The sequence below is a fragment of the Felis catus genome, chromosome B4 (genome assembly GCF_018350175.1).
Source record: "Felis catus isolate Fca126 chromosome B4, F.catus_Fca126_mat1.0, whole genome shotgun sequence".
Lineage (NCBI taxonomy): Eukaryota > Metazoa > Chordata > Mammalia > Carnivora > Felidae > Felis > Felis catus.
The window spans coordinates 129,674,400-129,699,530 of record NC_058374.1 but is presented as its reverse complement, the minus strand read 5'-3'; the positions used below and the strand labels follow the sequence as shown (position 1 = coordinate 129,699,530).

The window sequence follows — 25,131 nt, the reverse complement described above, 5'->3', positions numbered from 1 at the left end:
ACCCCAGCCAGCCACAGGAGATCCCGGCTGCCTCCCTCCTCACCCTTCAGTCTTTGTGGAGGCTCGGGGGCTCCCCGGATGCCCCCAGGATTTTCATGGCGCCAGGCCCTGCTGCTCCCTCCGTGGGACTCCCTCTGTGCCCACCCACCTGAGCCCTGCTCCGCCCTCCCCAGTCACAGCCAAGCCAGTACCCGCTTCGGTCCCTCCATACTGTGCCTGCCGTGCCACATCGCCGGGGACGGGGACTATGCCAGGGCACTCTTCCCCCTGGACCAGCACCTCCTCCAGGCCGGAACCGTGTCTGCCCCGGCACCCCGCTCAGCCCGAGCACGGGGCCTGCCTGGGGAGGGGCTGCTGGAGAGTGACATGGGGGGTTCAGAGCACAGCCAGGTTTGAATCCTGACCCTGCCCTCACTCGCTGTGACACGGGACTCTGAGCCTGTTTCCCCATCTATAAAAGAGGTGACCACGGGGCCCACATCCACGACTGCCAGGGGCTTAAGTGCATCCCAGCTGACGACGTGGGATGACAGAGCCTCCACCCTGCAGTCCCCGCTGATGGGGCACCATCCATCACGGCCGAGACCCCGAGTGAACGCGCTCCCTGGAGAGAGATCCCTCTCCCCCTCCCAGAAACGCGAGCCCTGGCGGCAGGGTTAAAGCGCACCCTGCCTCCCGCACCCCCAAACACGAGAACAGAAGGCTCGGGTCTGCAGCGGATGCTGCCAACGCTCGCGTCTCCCCCTGCACAAGATGAAAGGAGCCCAAGATGGGCGTCCGAACCAGGCGACAAAGGGCTCGTCAGAAGTTCTCCAAATTACCCAGGGAGAAATGGGCTTTGAGCAGGAGTGAATCAGAGGAAAACTGATTGAGCGTCTCTCATCCCTCCATTTCCTGGAACCGGGCAGTTGGAAAGAGCTGTAAGCGGCTGGAAATTGCCACAGGTAAGTACACGGGTGACTCAACAGTGACCACACTGACGCACCCAGGTTTCCTGGTCGGGGTTTTAGGAAGATCGTGTAATCGGACTTTCAGTTCGCGGCGGTCTTCGTTTTAACATGGTGCTTATTTTTAGACACTGTATCTGCTAGGAATTTAATAGAATAAAATGTGTAATGCACTTCTGAATTCATGCTTTGCTTGAGGTTCTGCATTCCTAAATGTATCTTAAGCGGCAAATATCTTATTTCGTGGATTTTTCTTGAATTTTACGAACTATACCCTCTTATTGGTATTACAGTATTAAGCAAAATAATGACCGACAACGAGGACTATTGATTTTCTCCGATACTGCTGTTACTCGTGCTTTCTACCATTCAAACCTCACAACCTGCGGTGCTGAATCCTACGGCTTCCAGCTCACTGATGCTAAATTCAGGTGCACACAGGCCAATGGGACAGAACAGGGAGTCCACAAATAAACCCAGGCATACACGGTCCATTAGTTCAGGACAGAGGAGACAAGAACATGCGATGGGGACAGGACAGTCTCTCCAGCCAGCAGTGCTGAAACACCGGAGATCCACGTGCAAAAGAAACTGGACCACTATCTCACACCACACAAGCTAGCTCAAAATGGGTTAAAGAAGAAAGTAAGACCTGGAGCCATAAGGCCTTAGAAAACAGGGAAACTTCTGGACATGGGCCTCGGTGAGGACTTTTTAAATCTGACACCAAAAGCAGAGGCAACAAAAGCAGAACAAACAGGGGAAGGGACCACATCAAACTAAAAAGCTTCTGCATGGAGAAGAGAACCGTCAACAAAACAAAAAGCTCACAGAATGGGAGAAAGTGTGTGCAGATCGCATACTAATAAGGGACTAATACTCAAAACATATAGGGGCACCTGGGTGGCGCATCAGTTAAACATATGACTTCGGCTCAGGTCATGATCTCACAGTTCGTGGGTTCGAGTTCCGTATCGGGCTCTGTGCTGACAGCTCGGAGCCTGGAGCCTGGAGCCTGCTTCGGATTCTGTCTCCCCCTCTCTCTGCCCCTCCCCCACTTGTATTCTGTCTCTCTCTCAAAAAATAATAGAGTTAAAAAAATAAAAGTAAATAAATAAAAAACAAAATATATAAAGAACTCAGGTAACTGGACAGCAAAATAATGCAACTAAAATATGGGCAGAAGATCTGAAGAGACATTGCTCCAAAGACATACAGATGGCCCAGAGACACATGAAAAGATGCTCAACATCACTGATCGTCAGGGAAATAAATGCAAATCAGAACCACAACGAGCTCATCACTCACACCTGCCAGCATGGCTAGTCTCAAAAACACAAGACATAACAAGTGTTGGCGAGGAAGTGGAGAAAAGGGAGCCCTCGGGCACCACTGGGAATGTAACCTGGGGCAGCCACCGTGGCAAACAGCAGAGAGAGTCACCGCGGGGCTGAAACTAGAAATACCATAAGACCCAGCGATTCCACTTGTCAGTATCTCCGTATTTACACAAAGAAAATAAAAACACCAATTTTTTAGCAAAGGAAATGAAAACACCAATTTGAAAAGACCTAGCACCAGCAGGTTCATTGCAACATTTGCAACAGCCAAGATACGAAAACGACCTTGGACCTAATTCCAAGATATGGAATCCGTCCACTGATGGAAAAATGAAGAAAACGAGGTGTATGCACGCGTGCGCGCGCGCGCACACACACACACACACACGCTCCAGCCATAAAAAAGGAAGTCAAAGAAAAATATTGTATAACCTCACTTATACATGGAGTCTTAAAAACAAAAAAAAACGAAAAACACAAAAAACAAAACAAACACCTCAAGAGACACAGAGAATAGATGGGCGGTTGCCAGAGGTGGGCGGTGGAGAGTGGGCAGATGGGTGAAGGGGGTCTAGGGATACGTACTTGCTAGTCAGTTAGCCATGAGGAGGTAACGCACAACATGGGGACCCTAGTTAATACTGTCTTATGAATGTTTCAAAGTCGCCAAGAGAGATCTTACAAGTTCCCATCCCAGGGATGCCTGGGTGGCTCTGCTGAGGGTCTGACTCTTGATTTCAGCTCAAGTCATGATCCCAGGATCGTGGGATCGAGCATCGTGTCGGGCTCTGCGCGGAGCATGGAGCCTGCTTAAGATTCTCTCTCTCCCTCTGCCCCTCCCCCGCTCATGCTCCCTAAAATTAAAGTTCCCATGACACACACACAAAAATTAACTACTTGTGGTGACCCCGCCCCAGAAAAAGGAAACGGCAAAAGGCGTATCCTCAGACCCAGAGAAGTCGATCGCCTCAGCCAAGGCCACACAGCTACGGGGAGCCCGCGGGGAGCAAACCAGTGCACACAACGCTGGCACCTCCACTCTCAGCCACGTTGCTCTAAGGCCTGGGGGAACCCAGGTCCCCGAATCCCAAAAGCCACTGGTGTCTCACTACACTGCCCCGTCCTCCCTGAGCACCTCGCTGTCATTATCCTGAACACAACCCTGCAAAGCACGTGCTAGCGTCAGCCCTTTACGGTCCGGACACTGAGGCACAGAAAGGCGCGGGGACTGGGCGGGCCTGAGGCAGGAGCACGGCCCCCGCGCCCCCACAGGCTCCGGGGAGCAGCAGAGCCCATCTTGCACACCCCCCCGGAGCCCTCCACACGTCCCGGATCTGGTGGGATTCTCACCGCTGCCGGCTGGCGAGCAGTTCAAGAACCTGGAGCACAAAAGGGAAGGGCGCTGCCCAAGGGCCTGAGGGGCGGACGCAGGTCAGATGCCCCGCTCGGTCTGGCTCCAAGGCTGGTCTGCAGGGCAAGATGGGGGCGGGGACGGGCCACCCAGTGCAGAAGCCCAGAGACATCCAAACGCACCGTGGCTTTATTATTTCAACAAACTCCAAAAGCACGCCTCCTGGACCTGCGCCAGAGGCAGGCGCCCGGAGGCGGAGGCGGCGAGGCAGGGGGGACGCTCCTTCCTCCAGGGCAGGTGGAGAGCGCGTGGGAAGTTCAAGATGGCAGCAGGGAGGCGGAGGGCAGTGACGTTCGGTTCGGGGTGCAGGCCGTGCGGGAGGCGCAGGCCGTGCGGGAGGCACGGGCAAGTCCGAGGCCGCGAGGGCTCACTTGAGGCGGTAGAGGACCTTGCGCTGCATGCGATGCTGAATCTCGCCCCGTCGAAGCATGAGCTGCAGGACCTTGTGGATGGCGTGCTCCGGGTATTTCTGCGGACGCAAGGCTGGATGCAGGAGTGTGCCTCCAGAGGGGACCCCACGTATCCCCCCTGCTCACAGAGAACTTCCGGTTTATCAAAGGCCTTCACACCCATCTCCTTGGCTCCGGCGAAGGGCTCACACCTCCTGAACTCTACTACGTGCCAGGCACCGTTCTAGTCTTCGTACCTCAACTCACTCCACCCCCACAACAGCCCCACGCAGCCGGTACTGTGATTACTCTCATCTTACGGGCCAGGAGCTGAGGCACAGAGTGGCTAAGTCACGTGCTCAAAGTCACACAGCAATGAAGTGGCAGAGCTGGGCCTTGAACGGAGTCCACCTGACTCTAGAACCCAAGCTCTTGACCCCCTAAACCTCCCTAAGCCCCAGTCTGCTCACATACAGAACGAGCGTGGTACCACCTGCTGCGTGAAACTGCTCTAAGATTCAAACGACATGACGTATGTTAGGAGGAGCTGAAATCAGAAAGGCGTGGATTGTTCCTGTGGTTTTAAAGACCACAAGCTGGGGCGCCTGGGTGGCTCAGTCGGTGAAGCGTCCGACTTCAGCTCAGGTCATGATCTCACGGTTCGTGGGTTCGAGCCCTGTGTCAGGCTTTGTGCTAACAGCTCAGAGCCTGGAGCTGCTTCCGATTCTGTGTCTCCCTCTCTCTCTGCCCCTCCCTAGCTTGTGCTCTGTCTCTCTCAAAAAGAAAGAAATGTAAAAAAAAATTAAAAAAAAAAAAAAGACCACAAGTTCTCCACAGCACCCAGAAGGCCCCACTCCTCTCTGGGTTCTCGAACGTTGTCCTCCATGAACTGGAGACTCCCCCTCCTGACTCTGTCTCTCCCCACCCCACAAAAGCCAGGCAGCGAGGGCAGAGATACATGGGAGGTGCTGGGGGAGCCTGGGTGTGGTTGTACCAGAACACCAGCCCCCGTCCTCTCCCCTGATGGGACAGAAGACCAGCCCTGCCCCAAACTGAGGCCGTCTCTAGGGGATGAATGACGGGAACAGGTCCAGGGCGAGGAAGAGCCACCTCATCCCCATCCCCAACCCAGGCCTGTCAGCTGAGCAACAGGACACAGGTGCCGCGTGGGTGGGAGGCAGACCGCGGGAGCCCCCGCCCCCCCCCCCCCCCCCCCAGGCCACGGGAGGGCCTACCTGCTTGGTGAAGTCCTGGATGATGCTGTGCTCCGACACCTGGGAGCCGATGGCAAAGCGGCGCTTGAGCTGTTTCTCGATGCGGCTCAGCATCTCCTGGTCCTCCTGGCTGGTAAAGCCCTCCACCCCTGTGGGCAGAGAGAGACGGGTAGGTGGGGACGGGGCACCAGAGACCTCAGTCTGCTCGTGGTGGGAGACCTGAAGGGACGGGGCCCCTGAGCCAAGAAAGGGTGGCCGGGGAACGGTGCATGGGAGACAGCACGGGCCTATGGAGATGGCTGGACACAGCCGTGAGTCAGGGGACACAGCACACCTGTGTGGAAGGATGCTCCAGGCAACGGACCGGCAGGTGCAAAGGCACAGGGGTAGAAACCCGACTTCATTCAAAACCCTGTCCAGGGGCCAGGGACGTGGCCAGACCGGCGACCAGGGGCCAGGTCCTGGGGGCCCTAGGCCATGGCACGGGTTTTGCTTTGATTCTGGGAATGGCCAGGGGAGGGCTCTGAGGAAGGACGTGAGCGGACTTGGAGAGACAGCCCGTAATACCTGGACCCCACCCGGCTGGTCAGGCAGCGGGGACAAAGTTCCCGGAGGAGCAGATCTGGGAGAGCCGAACCCACCAGTGCCCCAAGGAGGGAGGGCAGGCTGCCCGGAGACCACAGCTGTGAGGTGCCCCAAGGGGCCCGGGCAAGCACCAGGCTGCTGCAGGGCACGTTCCTCCTGCTGACCAAGGCCTACAGATGCCCTGGGGTGTCAGCTGAGGAGAGGGTGGGGCACGGTCAGCGGAGCCACTGGGTGGGGGACCTCAAGGCTCCAGGATGAAACGGATCTGCAAGGCAAACTGCTACGCAGCCTAAGACGCCCAGTTCAAACCTCACTGCCCCAAATCACACCTGACCTCTGGCCATCAGCAAACCCAAGAGCCCCCATAGGCAAATTTCTCATGTTGACGGGAATCCCCTCCAGGGCAGAGACTGAGTCTTCACCAAGGGGAGGGCGGGGGCGATCAGGCCCCTCACACCACCCAAGGCACCGGCCACACTCACCCTTGAACATGCCAAGCCTGCTCCCTCCTTGGAGGCGTGGCATTCAGCCTCCCCCTACATTGTCCTCTCCCCCTGCCCTTATTTCCTCTTTTCACACCACTCCTGAATAACGTCACCTCCTCAGAGAAGCCCTCCAGACCATCTTCCTCCAACATATCCGGCCTGCCAGGATCCCCGCCGCCCCCGCAGCCCAGGGCACTTCTGACTGCCTGAACCCCATCTATCTGCCTTTGTCGAGTCTCTCCCCATCTAAAATGAGGCCCGCACGGCAAGGACTTCGAGATCTGTTCACTCCTACACCCCTGGCACCTGGAACAACGCCTGACAAACACCACACCCTGCTCGGTGAAGGAATGAATCTACTCCCAGGAGAGTCTGGCACAGTCAGTGATCCAGAACAATCTGTTCAAAGACTGAGCCTGAAGCAGATTGTAGGGCTTACGGCAGTTTGACCTTCACTGCCCTCCGGGTCGAGACCTGCATTCCAGCTAACGAACAGCCAGCCTTGGCACCATGAAAAGGCCTCTGAATGCCTGTCTTATTTCTAAGTGCCCCGCCTGGCTTCTCGGGGGGTGGGGGGGATGTGGGGACAGCTGGAAGTAAACGGGAAAGAGTTCTGGAAGCACTCAGAACGGTTACGAGCTCACAAGGAGTGCCATCGTTCTCAGATGAGGACAAGGTGACAGTTCTTCCTAATTAACTGGGTCAAGAGGAGTGTGTCCAAGGGTGTGGAGAGAAGCCACCGCTTGTCATCGTGGAAGGAAGTGGCCGGGGCGGAACTGGGAACGAGGGCTCACCGCCGGGAGGACACTCGGAGACGCTCGGCAAAGGCACAGACGCGACACATGCTCCGGGCCTCCCGGCTGTGGCGCCCCCCCCCCCCCCCCCCCCCCCCCCAGCTCGGGTCCCTGCGCCTGCTCACCTGACAACGTGCCGGACAAGGCAGCGTCCAGCGTGGACACCTGGAAGAGCCGCAGAGCCTCCTCCACATCCGCCTCCGTGGCAAAGGGCTGCAGCTTCATCTTGCTGAGGGCCTCGGCGATGCGCACGATGGCCTCCAGCTGCCTGCGTGGGAGCAAGGGGACGCGGCGGGGACTCAGCTCACCCCCCGCCCCTGTCCCAGCACAGCATCAGGGAGGTGCCTGCCCAAGGTGTCAGACTACGGGGGAGGCTGCTCGCGGTCCCCACGACCCTCAGAAACGGAACCCCAGGGGCGCCTGGGTGGCTCCGTCGATTGAGCGTCCGACTTTGGCTCAGGTCACGATCTCATGGTTCATGAGTTCGAGCCCCACATCGGGCTCTGGGCTGACAGCTTGGAGCCTGGAGCCTGCGTCGGATTCTGTGTCTCGCTCTCTCTCTGCCCCTCCCCCACTCGCGCTCAGTCTCAGCTCTCTCTCAAAATTAAATACACATCAAAGAAATGGAACCCCAATTTTTACTCCAGCATGTGGCGCCCAGCTCAAATTTGACATTTCCCAGCCTCTCTGGTATCTACGTGAGTCTATGTGACTAATGTAGGCCAAGAAGATGGAAGTTCAAACATTTTGTGGAAATTTCAGGAAATGTCCTTAAAAGATGGGCCCTTCTTATCCTGCCTCTCCTGTCTCCTGGAATGCAGAGGTGATGGCTGAACTTCCAGCAGCCATCTTAGACTAGGAGGATAAGGGTAAGCATGAAAGAGCCCCACTTGCCAACGACTCTGAGGAGTCATCGCATCAGTCCTGGACCACCCACCCTCTAACAACTTTACACGTGAGAGAGGAATAAACTCCGATTTATTTACTCTGTTTGTATTTTCCATTACATACAAACAAAATCACTTCTAACTAATCAGTGCTAGAGACAGGATTCAGACGAGATGGGGTCAAACTCTTCATCACTATCTTCTACTGTATAATTTCACAAAAATGAGGAGTTAACCATGAAAACTGAGATCCAGGGAAGGAAAGCCATTTCCCTGCAGTCAGTCGGCCAGAGTCTAGGACCCAGGTCTCTTTAACTCCCATGACTGGACCCTTCCCTCTCCCTCATGCTGCCCTGCAACGAGGGAAACCAGACGAAATTCAGAAAACAGGGTCCCAGGTCTTCTCAACCTTAAAAGAGGCCAAGAAGTACATACCGTGAGGGTTTCTATTCCCAAAAGCCTCCCTGACCCACAGCCCTCACTACAGGCCTGCGCTGTGCGGTGAGCAAGGGCCCCCAGCCCTGGCTTGCGAGGCACACCCGACTTTGTAAACCGAGGAGGCCCATGCAGCCCTCCCGGGCCCGGCCCTCCCGCGCCCGCTCACCGCACGGTGATGGGGATGTTGGAGCGGCGGTCGCTGTCCCTCTCGTGCTGCCGGGCTCCGCTCCGCATGATGATATACCGGTTCTTCAGCTTCTCTGCGGCCTCTGCCGACAGCCGGGGGCCACACTTCCTGCAGGATGGTGGGGAGCAGCTGACACGAGGCCAGGAAGGGTTCTTGGGGCACCCACCATGTTGCCCAGCCAAGTGACAGTCACAGATTCAGGGGAATACTCAGATCACCTAAGGCCACCCTCATCCTGAGGGTGAGAAGACAGAGCCAGGAGGGAGGAGTCGACTCCCCAAGGCCACCAAGGACCTGGCGTCAGGATGGGGCAAGCCTCACAGCTGGGGCCCGAGCCTCTGAGGACGGGGCCACAGGAGCTCAGAACTGTGACAAGGACCCAGGACGGGAGTCACTGCGCCACTCCATCACTCCAAGGGTGGGTAGGGGGGAACTGAGGGACCTACCCGACTACAGTGCTCCCCTCCCATCGGAGGGGCTCTTGAAGACTCCTCCACCCTCAGGTTTTACCCCCAACAAGAGGCCACTGAGGCATATGTCCAGCATCTCCACACCGTGGCTAACAGCACAGCCCCTGGAGCCAGGTACCTGGGTTCAAATCCTTCCTCTCCTACCTCCCACTCAGGACCTTGGACAAGCTACTTAACCTTCCCTTCCCTCAGCTTCTTAGCCGCAGCCCCAGTAAAATGGATTCCTATGGTCCCTCAAAGGTTTAGGGACAGGGCTAAAGTTCGCTTACACGTGAAATACTCAGAGAACACCCGGCACAGGGTAATTATTGTATGTAGGATTACAGTTACTGGCTGGCTGTGAAGAAAACAGGAATAAAAGTCTCAGCTGCCATTTCCCGAATGTTGACTCGGTGCAGGGGCTCTGCCAAGCACTTAATCACCTGTGCCATCATTACAAAAACACTAGGCAACACCAGTCCAGGAAAAGGGAGATTCAGAGGGCCACTGACTTGCCCAAGGTCACACAGTGGGGCGGACGTGCCCCAGAGCCTGTGTGCACGATGTGCACACTGCACCGCCTCCCTGCGTGTGAGAGTCGAGCTGATCTTCAAAGACCTTCTGATTTTTACAACCTCGTTTTAGAGACGTGGCAACATAAGCCAAAAGCCACCGAGTGACCTGTGCGAGTTCAGAAAGGAACCTAGCCAGAACCCTCAGGAGGGCTTCACTTGTAAGAAGGCATCCCTTCTTGTAATCCCTCGTAAGAAGCAGGCCCAGGGTTCTCTCCCACCCTAGGAGAGCCAGGCAACCTCACTCCTGCAGGGCCCATGCCTAGGACTCACGCTCGGCAGTAGGCAATGAACTTCTTGAGCTTGGCCAGGTCGACCTCACCCTCCACAGCCTGGGTCTGGGTCAGTGCACTCACGTGCAGAGTGACGACGTGCTTGGCCAGCATCTGGGGAGGCAGAGGGGACACTGGGTCAGCCCACAGGCCCTCCCCAGCCTGGATCCCAACACAGAAGTTGAGCAGGCAGGAAGGAGGAGCTGGTAGGGCCAGAACTCGTGGAAAGGAGGAGGCCCCCCTTTCCTCAGGGTCTGTGAGCCGACCAGACAAAATCACAGAGCTGCCAGGGCCGTATCGGCCACAAGGAGAGCATCTGCCTGAGTACAAGCCTCCAGCAAGGGAGGGAGTGCAGAGGCAGAAGCAGAGAGCTCTGACCGCGGGGCCCCGGATGCAGCTGAGCCCCACACCTTTAGGCTTGCCCATTACATAAGCCACTACTTTCTTCCAGAGACGTCCTGGCCAGAGCCGGGCTTCTATTATTTGCAGAGGTCAACTTCCTTGTTTCGTATACAAGGGGCTGAGGCCCGGGGAGGGAATGATTGACCCAAACCGCACAGCCTAGCACACACAGGAGGCAGGACTGGACCCCCAGTCCAGTGTTCTCTGCAAGCCACAGCCACCCCTCCTGGGCTGCCCACTTACGGGCAAGTCGGATTGATGGTCAGGACTCTGGGCCAAGCCCCGGTGACCCTCCCCCAGAACTGCGGCCCTGGCTGGACCCGGCCCCGTGCGCCCTGTGGCCCTGGCCGTCTTCAAACGCACCACGTCCCTCTCCTCGTTGTGCTCGTCCTTGACAATGAAGATCATGTCAAAGCGGGACAAAATGGTGGGCATAAAGTCGATGTTGTCCTCCCCCTTCGTCTCATCCCAGCGCCCGAACACCGAGTTGGCTGCGGCCAGGACGGAGCACCGGGAGTTGAGGGTGGTGGTGATCCCAGCCTGAGGGGAGAGGGAGGGAAGCAGATGGCAGAGACGAGAACCCGGGGGCACGTCCCCTCCGTGCGTCCGTGCACACGCGCCCCACGACCCCAGGCCGGCGGCTGCTGCCAGCACAGGCCCTGGCGAACAGTGGCCCCCGGCCAGCACCCTCCCCACGCACGCCGGGCCAGGCTGGACGGGAGCCGCGCACCTTGGCTATAGAGATGGTCTGCTGCTCCATGGCCTCGTGGATCGCCACTCGGTCGTCTTCCCGCATCTGTGTGGGACAGGAACGTCTGAGGCCCAGGCGAGGGGGCAGGAGAGCAGCAAGGCAGCAGGAAAACCACAGCAGCTACCAGTCAAGCCCCAACTCTATGCCAGGCGGACGGCAGGAACGTGGAGACCTCTCGCGCCAGTGACCACGAACCCACTCTCCAGATGAGGAAACGGAGGCTCAGGGAGGTTAAACTACTTCCCTCGATAACAGGCCCGGAGACTGACCACACCGGGCTCTAAGTCAGAGGCGGTTTGTGCCGTCTGAACACGGGAGGCCACACCTCCACCTTCCAGCTGCCAGCCACGTCGCCATCAGACTCACCTTGTCAAACTCGTCGATACAGACGACCCCGCCGTCGGCCAGGACCATGGCCCCACCCTCCATGATGAAGTTCCGGGACGAGGGGTCCCTCATCACTGAGGCAGTCAGGCCTGCCGCGCTGCTGCCTTTCCCCGATGTGTACACCTGCAGGGAGAAGGGGAGGGGTCAGGGCCCCGCACATCTCCAGCTCCGCGCTCTGACCCCAGTGAGGCCGGGGCCCAGACTGATGGGGCTGGCTCAAGCTCACACACCCAAGCCGGCCACAGAGCCCAGGACAGAACCCCAAGCTCCTCCCCTGGGCCAGGAAGGCAGCCCCGGCACCAGTCTGGCCCGGTGGGCGTCCACACGCGCTCTTCACCTGAGCCCCGCCACAGCCCTGGGAACCGGCCCTCGGGGGCCCGGCTCACAGAGGAGCAAACGGAGACCCGGAGATGAAGGACACACTTCGAGGTGGCCTCAGGGCTGGAACAGGGACGCCTGACCCCCAAGGAGAAGCTTCCCCCTCCCCAGTCCCCTGCCATCTCTGTACAGACTCGAGTACCACATGCTGCCCCTGTGGCAAGTCCCAACCCAGGTGGCCTTACGGTGTAACATATGCACCCATTTCAAACTTAGCCCTTAAAAAAAGAAAGGATATGAAGTATCCCACTGCATTTTTTATGTTAAGCTACGAACTAAAACAACACCGCTTCAGATATATTGAGCTACACACAATAGTAAGATTAGTTTCGTCTGATCCTTTTAGTTCTCTGACGTGGCCACCAGAAACTTCAACCCACTGGGGGCACCTGGCTGGGCCCAGTCAGTTAAGCAGCAGACTTCGGCTCAGGTCATCTCACGGTTCGTGAGTTCCAGCCCCGCATCGGGCTCTGTGCTGACAACTCAGAGCCCGGAGCCTGCTTCGGATTCTGTGTCTCCCTCTCTCCCTGCCCCTCCCCCCCACTCGTGCTCTGCCTGTCTCTGTCTCTCTCCCAAAAATTAACACTAAAAAAAATTTTTGTTTTTTTAAAGAAACGTAAGCCCACCCCTATGGCTCATGGCTGTAGTGCACACGTGCTTGTCAGGCTGCTCCAGCACGGAGCCCCTGGCATACTTCCGGTCTATCCAGACTACAGCTCCCGCTGGTACAGCCCTGTCCCACTGGCCACGATGGCCATCCCCGCCCTCTCTGAGCCCCCAGACCCCAATCGCTGCACAGAGCACCCCGCCTACCACACACCTGGGGTCAGATCCCTGTGCTTGCACTTACTAGCTGTGGGACCCCGGGCAAGACGGAGCTATTCTGTACCCATTTCCTCCTCCTTAAAGGGGTCACAACACCCACCATGCAGCGAGCAGGTCAGGTGAGTAAATCTACGTAATGCACTGCGAGCAGGGCCCGGCCCTTAATCTTCATGTGATTATTACCAACATTACGGCTCAGTGGGTAGATAAACAGTCTCGGGGACAATAGGTGACTTGCTTGCGGTCCATGACCAGCCAGCTACTGGCCAGGCAGAGATCCAGAGCCTGTGCTCTCAGGCCGCACTCCACCCACGGCCCCAAACCGACCCACACCCATTGGTTCCCTTCCTCCTCCCTCCCTCTGTGCCGTCCTGACCACAGGCGAGAGGAACGAGAAAGAGATTCCGGGAAGCCAGCTGCCCCAGGGGTCCTGGGGACCCGGTAGCCCTGCCTGCAGCCTGCCTCCCTACTGGGGTGGCCAAGCAGAGCAGTGAGCCCTAGGCACTCACCCCGATGGGAGAGCACTTCTCCACAAACTTCAGCAGCTGGGACTTGGCCGTCCCCGGGTCCCCCAGCATCAGCAGGTTGATGTCTCCTCGGCGGGTGAGTCCATCAGGGAGCCTGGGGGAGAACGGGCAGGTGGGCGAGGCTGGCACTTGGGCTGGTGAGGACGGGCAGGTGGGCGAGGCTGGCACTTGGGCTGGTCACGGGGAGGGCTGGCAGTCGGCCCCCCAACCGGGTATCACGAGCCTCAGAGCAGCAGGCAGCCAGGGGCTCCGGGCTGAGACCCTCGTTCACAGCTGCCGTGTCCCCTAGCCTCGCCCATGGTAGCAATGGGGGAGACAGCTTGCCTCCAGGGCACGGACAGCCAAGGAAACGGGAGACCACAGATGAGCCACAAGCCAGCTGACAGCAAGCCTGGTTGATGGGGAAGGAGCCTGGGAGTAGCAGGCAAGGCTGAGGGTCCCAGGAAAATGAAAAGAACATTCAAGTCCTGACCATCAGCAGCTACCCTCATAGGGGCCAAGTTACTCATCCCCTCCAAGATCTGGGGGGGCCCAGACCCCCACCTCTTTCGGGAGCCCCCAAACAGCAGGCAGGCGATGGCCTTCTTCATGTCCGTTCCACCGAAGATGGACGGGGCGATGCTCTTGGAGATGACCTCATAGACATTGGGCAGGGCGGCGAGGCGCCGGAACTCCTCCTCCTCCTGTGGGGTCACGGGCCCGGCAAAGCTGCGGCCTGGGTGGGCCGGGGAGGGAGGGTGTGTGAGTGCTACGTGAGGGAGACCCTGGCCAGCCCACCGCCCGATCAGGGCGCCCTGCGGGGCAGGGCCTCAGAGCTGGGACGCCACAAGCCTGAGCAGAGACCCCGGTTCTGCCCCTCAGGAGTCGGCCTGTGCTCAGGGTTCAGTAAGTGAGGGGAATGGGTTCTGAGGAGCTATGGGGCTAGATTGCGGACGCCCTTGGGGACCGCTGGGAAGGGTGGGGACAGGGAAATCAGGAGGCTCGGCAATGATCCAGAGGAGAGAGGACAGGGGCTCGGCCCAGAGTGCAGCACAGCCAGGACCCCAAAGCCAACTCACCAGAGCCATCTGTGTCCACCTGGATGCCCAGGACACGGATGTAGGAGCTCCGGATGCCCACACCCACCCTGTCGCGGCCCCTGCTGGAGGTCAGGCCAAACTTCTTGATGGAATAGATGCCCATGATGGTGACCCTGTTCCCGGGGACGACCTTGTCACACAGGTACCTGAGGAAACAGGGAAGAAGGAGAAACAAAGATGAGAGCTTGGTGGGGACAGGGAGGTCTCTGACCCGCTCACCCACCCTGTCACACTCATGGTCCACCTTATCTATACCAGAGGCCTCCCCGCCTGAGCTGGCTCCAGCTGGCTCCGTGTTGGCTCCCCACCCCTTCACAAGCCCCATCCCCGTCTCATCTGCTGTCAGACTCGCCGCGGGCTCCCCAAGCCTTCCTCCTCAGGCCCTCCAGCCTCTCTGCAGGGGCCACCCCCACTTCTGCCGTTTCATGGCCCCATGAGCTCCGTTCCGTCAACTCGTTTTGCCTCTGGACTTCCACGTTCTCTTCTCAAAACGAAGGTGCTGGAAGAAGGCAGTCTCCGAGCCCCTCCAGCCAGAGCTGGAGCAGTGGGGACGCTGGGGTGTACATCCGGACCCCGCCACTCAGAAGTCACCGCACATCTCTGAGCTTGGGGGGTGGGGGCAGCGATATCACGGGATCGAGAGAGGAAACAACCCAAAAGTGCTTTCCGTGCGGGAAAGAGTCATATCCCACCAAGGAGCGTCACCATCACTGTCACTGTTCTGAGAGGATTCTAAGGCCCTTCTTCCCACACACCACTGCTTGAGTCTGGATTACTGACTGCTTGGAGAATAACCTAATCAACAACAAACACTCAATTTGTATTAAGGAACTATGCTAAACACGTGCATCTTCCAATTACCATCTCCCAGCAGCTTCACTAGAGATCCAGGACCGTCATTATGCCCGTTTTCCTGATGAACAAACCGAGGCTTTGCCAACTCATGTAACTCGCTCGAGTCTGACCTCTACACGTCCCACTGCCACTGACGAAGTTAACAAGACCTGTGGATCCACGCCTCAGGAAACCACACAGCACAGGACACCTGCACGCACACCCAGGTGCACCAGCCCAGGTGACGAACCCCCATCACGTCGCCAAGTCTTCCACTCAGGTGGCCGAGAGGGGACCAGACTCTAGTCAAGCACCCTCCCCTCCTTCCCGATCCTTCAGCAAAACCCAAGGAAGAGGGTAAACAGAGAGCCAGGGATGCAGGCGAGGCAGGGGCTCTCCCGGCTCCGAGGGCTGCGGGGACCCCCCCAGAAAAACCCAGAACCAGAGCCCTCACGGAGCCAGTCGGCCTCTTGGGGTTCCAGGTCCAGCACCCGCACAGCAAGGGCTACACGCCCTCACAGACCCTGGGAGGACGGGACGAGCAGAAACATGGGAGGCACCAGGGTGCCAGCGAAGGGGTGTTCCATGACGAGCCACCCTCTCCACCCACCACACTCACTCGGCCACACCCAGCATCTGAGCTGGGGACTCGGCCTGGCTGCCACCCCGGTGGGAGCCCCTCCCTGCCCCCAGCCCCAGCCCGTGTCACCTGTCGCAGTAGAGCTGCATGTGTCTGGGCATCTCGCCGTGAGGCACCGCGTCGGGCAGCTCCTGCAGCTTGAGGGTCTGGAAGTCCACACACTTACACTTGTCGGGCATGATGAAGTACGGGTCCAGCGGGCACTTGGGGCGCCCAGCCTGATCCCTGCACAGGGGGAGGAGAAAGGGTCACCAGAGCTCCCCTGAGAACCCAAACCCCAGGGAGCCCACCCCAGGAATCGGTGACAAGCTCTGGTCCACAGCAAATTGAGGGTCTCCGCAACAGCGGGGCAAGGCCCTTAAAAGGAGTGCAGCTCTGTGAGGTACCACGAGCCAGGTGAGGAACGGGGAGGTCTGCTCTAGGCCCGGCTCCTCCCCCTTGCAGACAGGTCACACTTCCAAGCCCCACGAGGGTCTCGGGGTCCCCACAGGTAGAGGAGCCAAATCACCAGTGACCTTATGGAACCCCCGCTCAAATCCCAGGACCTCTCGGTGAGGGTCTGGGCACCCGGAGACCATCCTCAGGGTCCAGGCCTCTATTCACCTCCACGTGACGAAGTCACAGTTCAACTATTACCGAGGCGTTAGAGCAAAGCACCCCCTACGTGCCAGACACAGTTCTACAGGCCAGGGACGTGGCAGTGAGTCCCTGCTCGTATGAACTTATGGTCTAGTCAGGGAAGAAAAAGCCAGCCAGCGAATGACTCCCTAACAGGACGACAGGCAGTGCTCCATGCCGTGAAGTCGGTGGGTAACAGAGTGACTGGGCACGCACACACCCAGTGTAAGCTGGAGGCTTGGGGGAGGACCTCTGTGAGAGGCCAGAAGAGAAAGCTGATGGAAAAAGTGACAATGTGGACTGTGGAGGTCAGAGGAAAGAATGTTCTGGGCAGAGGAAATAGCATGTTCAAAGGCCCTGTGTTAGGAGGGAGGCAGCGAGGCTGGGCCCAGAGTTGGGGGAGGACCGGAGGCCAGAGAGGGCTGTGGAGGGCCGTGCGGGCCAGGACAGCGCTGGTCTCTGGGTGACCTGGAAACGACTGGGTCACCTGCGGCTGCAGAGTGGAGAACAGACTGGGAGATGAGGGTGGGCCCGGGATTCACCACTCCAGGTGAGAGGGCAACAGACATGCCCAGGAGGTTAGGAAAAGGTCTGGTTCTCTTCATGCAATCTTAAGGGCAGAGCCAAAAGGGCTTCCCGGAAACATTCTGAGACCGAGCACTTGGGCCTGGGCACCTGAAAAGATGGGGCTCCCATCTGGGGCGGGGGAGGGGAGCTGTGGAGGGACAGATCTGGGGGGGGCGACGGAGGTCAGGTCAGTGTGGTTCAAATCTGCCGTGTCCCCTGGGCACCGGCTCGGGGGCATCCCGCCCACAACCAGGTCTGACTCTGGAGTTCAGGGGAGACACGTGTGAGTGTCCTCTGCACGCGGATGATTCTTAAAGCCCGAGACCACTCAGGGAATGAGTGCAGAAGAAGGGAGCATGACTGAGCCCGGGGCACTGCCGACACTTAGGTCAGGTAGCTGAGGGGGACCAGCAGAGGCCAACGAGCAGCCTGAGAGAGGGCATGGGCCTTCAGACCAGGGGTGGAGATCATTTTCTGTAAGAGCCAGAGTGTAAACATTCGGTGTTACGGGCCAAGAGGCCACACACGCAGTCTCTACAGTGCAAATGTGGTCATAGGCAACGTGTAAATGAACAAGTGTGCTATGTCGCTGGCCCGGCTGCCCCAGCAAGCCAGTTTGCTTCAGAAGACTCCAGACAGACTCATCCCCCTGGAGTGCTTTCCCCTTTGAACCCTGGGTTCCCCGCACAAGTCGTCTGGACGTCCCGGTGGGCACAGGACTCACCAATGGAGAAGGACATGGCCCCTGGTTCTCAGCCCTGAGCCCCAGCGCATCGGCCCACACCACCCCCACAGGGCACGCCTCTGCCCCAGCCCCTCTCCCTGCAGGCGCTGCAGGCTGGTCCCTACCCTTCCCGTCTCCACTCAGATGTCCCTCCCCCAACAAGGCCCTGGGGCCCCCGCAAGGCCCACTCACGTGTTGCACTTCCTAGGCAGGGCGTAGCCCTCCAGGCCGGGGCGCATGGCGATGTTGCTGAGTGTGTTGCGGCAGCTGCGGCACTGGATGGAGATGCGGGTGGCCTTGGCTCGGACCCCAGACGCGGAGATGATGATGCCAGGAATCTTTACCAGATGCGACATCATGTCCGACTGCAAGAGAGCCATCCAGAGGGCGGTTGATTAAAGGGAGACAGGGACCCCAGAGAGTGCACGGGAAAATCTTTTTCTCACGTATGCAGAAGTACTGAGAGATAGAGTGGCACTTCTAGAATTTATTTCAAAGTACTTTGGCAAAAAAAAAAAAAAAAAAAAGAACAAAGGCAAAATGTTAACCACTAAACCTAGGTGAAGGTATATGAAATTCATTACACTATTCCATTTCCATGTGTAATTTTCCATAAGACAAAACAAGAAAAGTTCCTTTCAGGGGAACCTTGCTGGCTGAGTCAGTAGAACATGTGACTCTTGATCTCAGGGCCTTGAGTTGAAGCCCCACGTTGGGTGGAGGCTTCCTTAAAATTAAAAAATTAAAATTAAAAGGACTTTAATATTTATGAGAGTAAGAGTGAGAGACACAAAGCATGAGCGGGGGAAGGGCAGAAAGAGAGAGGGAGACACAGAATCCGAAGCAGACTCCAGGCTCTGAGCGGTCAGCACAGAGCCCGATGCCGGGCTCGAACCCACGAAACCGCGAGATTGTGACCTGAGCCAAAGTCGGACACTTAACTGACTGAGCCACTCAGGAGCCCAAAATTAAAAAGATTTTTTTTTTAAAAGTTCCTTTCGCTATCTTTTCTTCCATTTCCCAGTGGCTTTCCTGGGACAGGCAGGCTACAGGTTCATGCTGACACCCCCTCCACCAAAGCCTGGAAGATGGGAGGCGGAGAAGGAAAGAGGCTGGCCCCCTCTGTGCTAAGTAAGGCCACACGTGCCCACCACAAGCCGGGGACACCGGAACTGTTGGAACCACCACAGAGCATGTTTTTCAGACAACAATCTACAAAGACGCAGGCACCTGGCACTCCAGAATCCCGAAGGACTGGGGTAGTCTCAGCCCCTCCGAGCCATCCCTGACCAGTGATCCTCCTAGAGAGGGCTCCTCCTCTACTGTAGGAAACCCATCACCTCAAGTGGGTCATTCAACGTGTTCTCCAATGAGTCTGACAGTCGGAAGCGTGTCCCTGGGGGGAAGCGGAGGCTTGCCTCCCTCATGAAACAGCTGCCCCCCAAAACAGGTCCAATGCCGCTTCCACAGAAAAGCGTGATACTGAGTTTAATTCCAAACATAGTCACGGAGCCCTTCCCTGGTGCTGGGAATAGATAAAGCCGACAAGCTCCAGAACTCACAGCCCTGCTTCGGGAACAGACCTGCTATCGTGCCAGCCAAAGGCGGCTTGACAAGGACCCCCAAGAGAGCTGCAGGATGTGGAGTAGATCTGTCAAGCAAAGACCAGAGCAGGGCCTTATGGGTATGATGCACGATGAGGAGGTGCCATTAGCTAAAAGGGTGACATCTGGGCCCCGCTACGGAGCATGCCGAGTACAGCCAAGTGCATCACCTCCTTAGATTCTAACCACCACCCTGTAACGGAACGACTAACGTCACGACCATCACTTCCTGCTCACTGCTCCCCTGGCTCTCACTCCTGCCAATTTTATAAATTGTCCTCCACGTGGCAGCCAAAGGGACTGTTTGCCAATGGAACCAGCCCACTCGAATACCTAAACACCCCCTGCTTTCCCACCGCACTCCATACAGAATCCAAGCGCGTTTCCATGGCTGGAAAGCCCGGGCCCTCTGGCCTCTTCCTCCCTTCCCCCTTCTTTCCCTCAACCCTCATGTTCACTGGGGTCCGACCACACCGATTCCTTCTTGTTCCCTGAAGCATACCACTGTCCCCACCTCAGTGCCTTTGCACCTGCTTCTCCTTGAGCCTGGAATGTTCTTCCCTTGGGCTGTCGCGCAGCTGACTATGACTCACTCAGACTCACTCCAACATCACTTCCTGAGAGAGGCCTCTTCTGACCGCCATCCACCTCCCTTGGCCACTGTCATATTTACTCGCGTTTCTTTCCTTCATGACTCCTATCACGGCTCCTGAAGTTATCTCAAAGTCCTGTATCTGTCTCTCCCACCATAAGCTCTGTGAGAACCGAGTCCTGTCTGTTTACCTGAGGGTCTAGCCCACACGTGGAGCACAGCAGCCTTCAGTATTTGTCAACTAAAACAAATAAACCCCTCAGATGCCAGCCCCTCCTGCTTCCCGATCACTCTTAGCCTCGCCAGCTGTCCTTGAACATGGCCTTGACCATACATACCATGCCCCCCTCACCACTCAGGCTTTGTCCAGGCTGTACCTCTGCCTCCCTGGAATGTTCTCCCAACTGTCTGCCCACTGCTCGGTCTCCACTCAGATGGTTCTCCACCAGGGAAGCTTTCTGTCTTTCCCACAGGGCCACCCCCCTGATTTCTTCCACTGCACTTAGGAACATCCAAAAATCATCACGGGTGGGGCTCCTGGGTGGCTCAGTCAGTTGAGCATCCGACTCTTGATTTCGGCTCAGGTCATGATCTCATAGTTCAAGATCAAGCCCTGCGTCGGGCTTTGCACTGTGCCTGGAACTCCCCCCCCCCCCGCTCCTCCCCACTTCGCATGCACGCTTGCTCACTCCCAAAAATAAACATTAAAAAAAATAGGTAACTAAAATCACCCTGGGTGATATTCACTGCTTTACTCAGGGCTCCCCCCACACCCCACGGGTGGACATAAACCCCACACAAGAGCTCTTTGTTTAGCTCAATGTGATTTCCCCAAGAACCAACTCAATGCCTTGCCCACAGAAGGAGCTCAGTAAACATTTGTCCTACGAGTTAATTTTACAGAGGAGGAAACTGGCTCAGAGAGGTTGAGTGAGCTGCCCAGGGTCACACAGCTGGCACTTAGATCTGCCTTTGCCTGAAGCCCCTGTGCACCATGCAGCAGCCCCTGCCACCCTCGGACCAGCCTCTAAGGGGACCCACCTTCAGGCTACGAATGCTGGACGGGCTGGCATCGGACTTGAGCATGACTTGAATGTCCTGGAGCACCTCCTCGCCAGTGGGCCGGGGCCGGGTCACCTCATCAGCCACCTCCTTGGCAGCCTCCTCCAGCTGAAGAGGAAGGAGACAGCTGTTGGTGACCAGAGCAGGACCGGCCCTGGAGCGGGGAGGGGAGGTTCAGGGACGGGGTCCCACTCACCAGCTGCAAGTGCTCGGCTGGCTGCTTATACAAGTAGTCAGCCAGGTCCTCGTCAAAGCTGGCCAGGTCCTCCACCTCCACTTCGATCCAGTACTCCCCCAGGTTGTAATGGCGCTTGAGTTCATCCCTGCGGTGGGCAGGTGGCAGGGTGGGGGAGGGGGAGGGTGCAGAGGAATTCAACACTGGCCGAGGCGCACCTGCACCCCAAACCTGCCCACACCAGCACCACCACTGCCCGCCCCCTCCTCTTCCCAAATACACATCGAGTTCCAGGTGGTTCTGTGACGTAACCCTGCGGAGGCTCCCTGCTGCCGACAGAGGCATATCCTCCAAAAAAAAAAAAAACAAAAAAAACAGGTTCCGTGGAGATCGTCCACAAGATGGCCGAAGCACAGTTCAACACTCCAACACAGGGTTGTGTGCACACACAGGTCGGTCTGGGAGACTCAGCTTTCACTGCAGGACTCCCTGGAGCCTTTTACTTTCTCCTGGAGACTAACCTAACACACGGCTCAAACCTGGGAACCCAAAGACAGCAGAGACTGTGTCTGTCTTATCAACCACCAGACGCACTTTTTACAGAGCATCCTATGGGACTCTTGTCCCAAAACACACTTAGGGACCACTGACCCACACAGGGCCCTCTCCTCAGCCTCATCTCAGACCTTATCCCCCCTTCCCCACCCCCCGCCTTATGTCCCAGAGCCACACACAAAATGACCACCCTGGCCCAAAAAAACCCTTGCTATTATAAAAAGCCACTCCCACCTCTCTGCCCATGCATGCAACTGCTCCTCTCAGGAATGCCCTCCACACCTGAAACTCTCTCAGGCAGGGGTTAAATTTGGGCTCCTCTGGAAGCCCGCCCTAACTTCCTTCTGTATTCCTCCTTTTTTTTCCCCTTTAATTTCTTTTCATGTTTATTTATTTATTTTGAGAGAGAGACAGAGCACGTGCGGTGGAGAAGACAGAGAGACAGAAAGAGAGAATCCCAAGCAGGTCCCGCCCCGTCAGCGAAGAGCCCGAAGTGGGGCTTGAACCCATGAACCTCGAGATCACAACCTGAGCTGAAATCCAGAGCCAGACGCCCAAATAACTGAGCCACCCAGGCACCCATATAGTCCTCCTGTGAGGTAACTGTCACTTTGTAATCCGTCTCTTGGCCTCTATGCCTTGCTCCCACTGACGTATAAGCTTCACGGACCTAAGAGCTTCTAAAGGGTAAGCAATAGGCCTTTCCATCTTCACACCTCAATGCCTAGCACAATGCTTGGCACACAGATGGTCAATGTCAGCTGGTACATGAATAGGGGGAGGCACCATTTACTGATGACACAGAGAGACTGTTACTTGGAAGTCACTCAGTAATTGGTCCCGCCCAAGCCTGAACCTACAAAGCCACCTCTGCCTTTTAAGGTGCTAGGGACAGAGGCTGGACCTACAAGGATCTGACATGATGCCGCGGATTATACGATGACAAGGAGCAGGTGCAGCGGAACAGTGCCTGGCCCGCAGCAGGTGCTGATCAATGGAAGTTGCAAATCAGAATGACTGCATGAATGAAGTAAATCCTAACTACCATCTTCACCTTTTACACCCATAGAGAACTTGAGTTTAGGAGACATCAAAGACAGGACATGGAAAAACAAGAAGAAGCAAACGACCAGAAACAAGTCATGGGTTAAAAAAAAAAAAAAAAAAAAAAATCAAAGGACCCTAGGAGCTCTAGCTGGCTGTTAGGAGCCCACTCAACAGGTGACCACTCAAAAGTTACCTTCAGGTATAACACGTACAAAACCAAAGGCCACAAGGGTGCGGCCGGATGAAGTACGGCTGGGACCCCGATCCTCGGACCTGGGACATGCTCCCTCATTTCTCTGGGCCCATGTCCCCCTATTCGTGCTCTACGAGACTAGCCGGCTCTGAGTGATGACGTGCGACCCCTGTCGGCGCCACACTGGGGGGGGGGGGTCTGTGTGCCCTCCTTCCTCCTGTCCCGCTCCAGCCCGCACCTGTATTTGAAGGTGAAGCCGGTGCGGTCGGTGCCCACTCGGTACTGCCGCAGGAACTCCTTGAAGCGCCTCTGCAACTGCGATTTGCGGGCCTGCCCCTCGTCGGCCGCGGTGTCCCCCCCGAAGCTGTCGCTGTAGAAGATGCCGGGGTCGTCGAAACCCGACATGACTGTGCCTGGCGCGGGGACAAACAGCTGGAGCCGGCGGGGGTGGGCTCGGCTCCGAAAGCGGGGCGGGGGGACCCCAGCTCGCCGGCGAGAACGCCTGCCCACCCTGCAGCGCCGTCGGGTGCTGAGACCCGCAGACCCCCCCGCCCCCGGTCTCACCTCTGCGACCCCACAACCCCCAGACCCGGGTACACCAGCACCTCCACGCACCGCCGCCGAGTTTCGCGGGAAAAACGAGACGCCGCGTTCGGGCGCCGCGGCCGCTGCGTCCCCATTGGCTCGCTGAGGTTCCACAGCCAGCGATTGGACCGCTCTGCGCCCGCGAGCCCCACCTTCCGGACAGGCCGCTGGAGCGGATTGGCTACGGGGCCCGTGACGTCACGTCCCTGGCCTCCTTCCGGGCTCCATTTTGCTTGCCGGACAATTTGGCGCGAAACTTCTGATCCGGGAGGAAGCGGCGGCGCGGGGCGCGAGCCAAGATGGCGGAACGGAGGTCTTCGCGCCGGGGACGGCGGGCGCGGCGCGAGGGCTGCCTGTGGACACTCCTCAGGCCTCTTACAAGCCTCGTGAGACCATGTCCGCCTCCAGAGCCAGGGGCTGGGAGAGGTGGGGGTTCCGAAGCTGTCGGTCCCGCGCAAGCCCGCTCGCCCCCCGCGCCGGGCTCTCCCTGGCACACACCCTTCCAGACGGTGGGGATGAGTTAGAAATAAGTCGCCTCTGGATCCAGAATGGTCCCAGGGGTGTTTTCTTCGACCCAAAGGGTGATTTTTCTTTTTCCATCGTAGACGGCTTTTCATGATTTGCCAGTGCTTAAAATTTGCGAAAGTTCACGACCCCAGATACCCAACCTCGCTTGGAAAACTGGGAAGATTTGGTAAAACTTGGCGTTCTCAAGCAGCAGCGAGGGCTGCATCATCTCTCTTCCCTTGTCTTCCGTTCCCACCCTCCACGATGAACCACGGCAAATGTTTCCTTCCCTTTGCCACAGGCATGTAAACCTATTTACTGGGGAGTGTAAAATACCAGTATTTTTACAGTGTATAACAAAATCAGATAAATCTGAAATTTGCTTTTCTCGTTAATACTTCCTGGAAGTCTCTCTGAGGACAGGATAGATTTATGTCATTCTATTACTTTTATTTTTTTTTTAAGTTATCTCTACACACCCAACGTGGGGCTTGAACTCACGACTCCGAGATCAAGAGTTGCGTGCTCTTCCAACTGAGGTGTCCCTGAACTCATTCCACTTAACAGCTCCTAATTCTCCATAGTATGCATAGAATACAGATTATTCAGCCCTTTTCCTGGGAGTAGAATCAAGACGGTTTGTTTCCCTGTCTTTTCACTTTTCACTACAAATAAGGAATATTGACGTCCCTTTCACAGAAAACTGGAAACGAGGCCTATGGTGGGAAGATCTACAGCCGCTATTTGAATGCCTACTCTTTGCAAACATAATGTCATCATAATCAGTGGCTCCTGGACCTGATTGCACTTTGGACTCTCTCAGCTTTTCACAAAACAGGATTCCAGAATCCTACCCCAGGTTTCCAGAAGCAGAACTTCTCAGGTGGGCCCCAAGATCCCCTGGGGTGATTCTGACAGCACTGTCCACAGACGGGTGTTTAGACACCCCTGGCCCCTCCACCAGCTGCGGAAGGTAGTTGTATTACTTTCATTTTGCCAGTGATCAAAAGGAGGCCAAGTGCCTTGTCCAAGGTCCCAGACTTAGTGACAAAGCCAGGACAAAGTTCTCCAAACTCCCCCGTCGTCACGTGCTAGTGGTATAAGGAAAC

At 57.1% G+C, this 25,131-nt stretch overlaps 1 protein-coding gene across 4 annotated transcripts; it reads right to left on the bottom strand.

Moving 5' to 3' along the window:
* Window positions 1-3,805: 3,805 nt before the first annotated feature.
* Window positions 3,806-23,637, bottom strand: MCM5 (minichromosome maintenance complex component 5). Of its 4 annotated transcripts, none has more exons than XM_006934004.5 (17): window positions 23,536-23,637; window positions 23,169-23,343; window positions 21,157-21,283; window positions 20,940-21,068; window positions 17,895-18,067; window positions 15,863-16,018; window positions 14,299-14,465; window positions 13,784-13,955; window positions 13,223-13,334; window positions 11,490-11,633; window positions 11,103-11,168; window positions 10,736-10,912; window positions 9,972-10,084; window positions 8,657-8,785; window positions 7,291-7,433; window positions 5,323-5,450; window positions 3,806-4,167 (listed from the first exon to the last, which is right to left on the bottom strand). In XM_006934004.5, exons 2-17 carry the CDS (start codon window positions 23,333-23,335, stop codon window positions 4,066-4,068), a joined length of 2,205 nt encoding a protein of 734 aa, XP_006934066.1. In that variant the 5' UTR covers window positions 23,336-23,343; window positions 23,536-23,637; the 3' UTR covers window positions 3,806-4,065. The 4 variants fall into 4 exon arrangements, with proteins under 4 accessions (XP_006934066.1, XP_003989272.1, XP_006934067.1 ...); XM_003989223.6 differs by having other exon boundaries at window positions 23,495-23,624; XM_006934005.5 differs by having other exon boundaries at window positions 23,546-23,613.
* Between the last annotated feature and the right edge of the window lie 1,494 nt (window positions 23,638-25,131).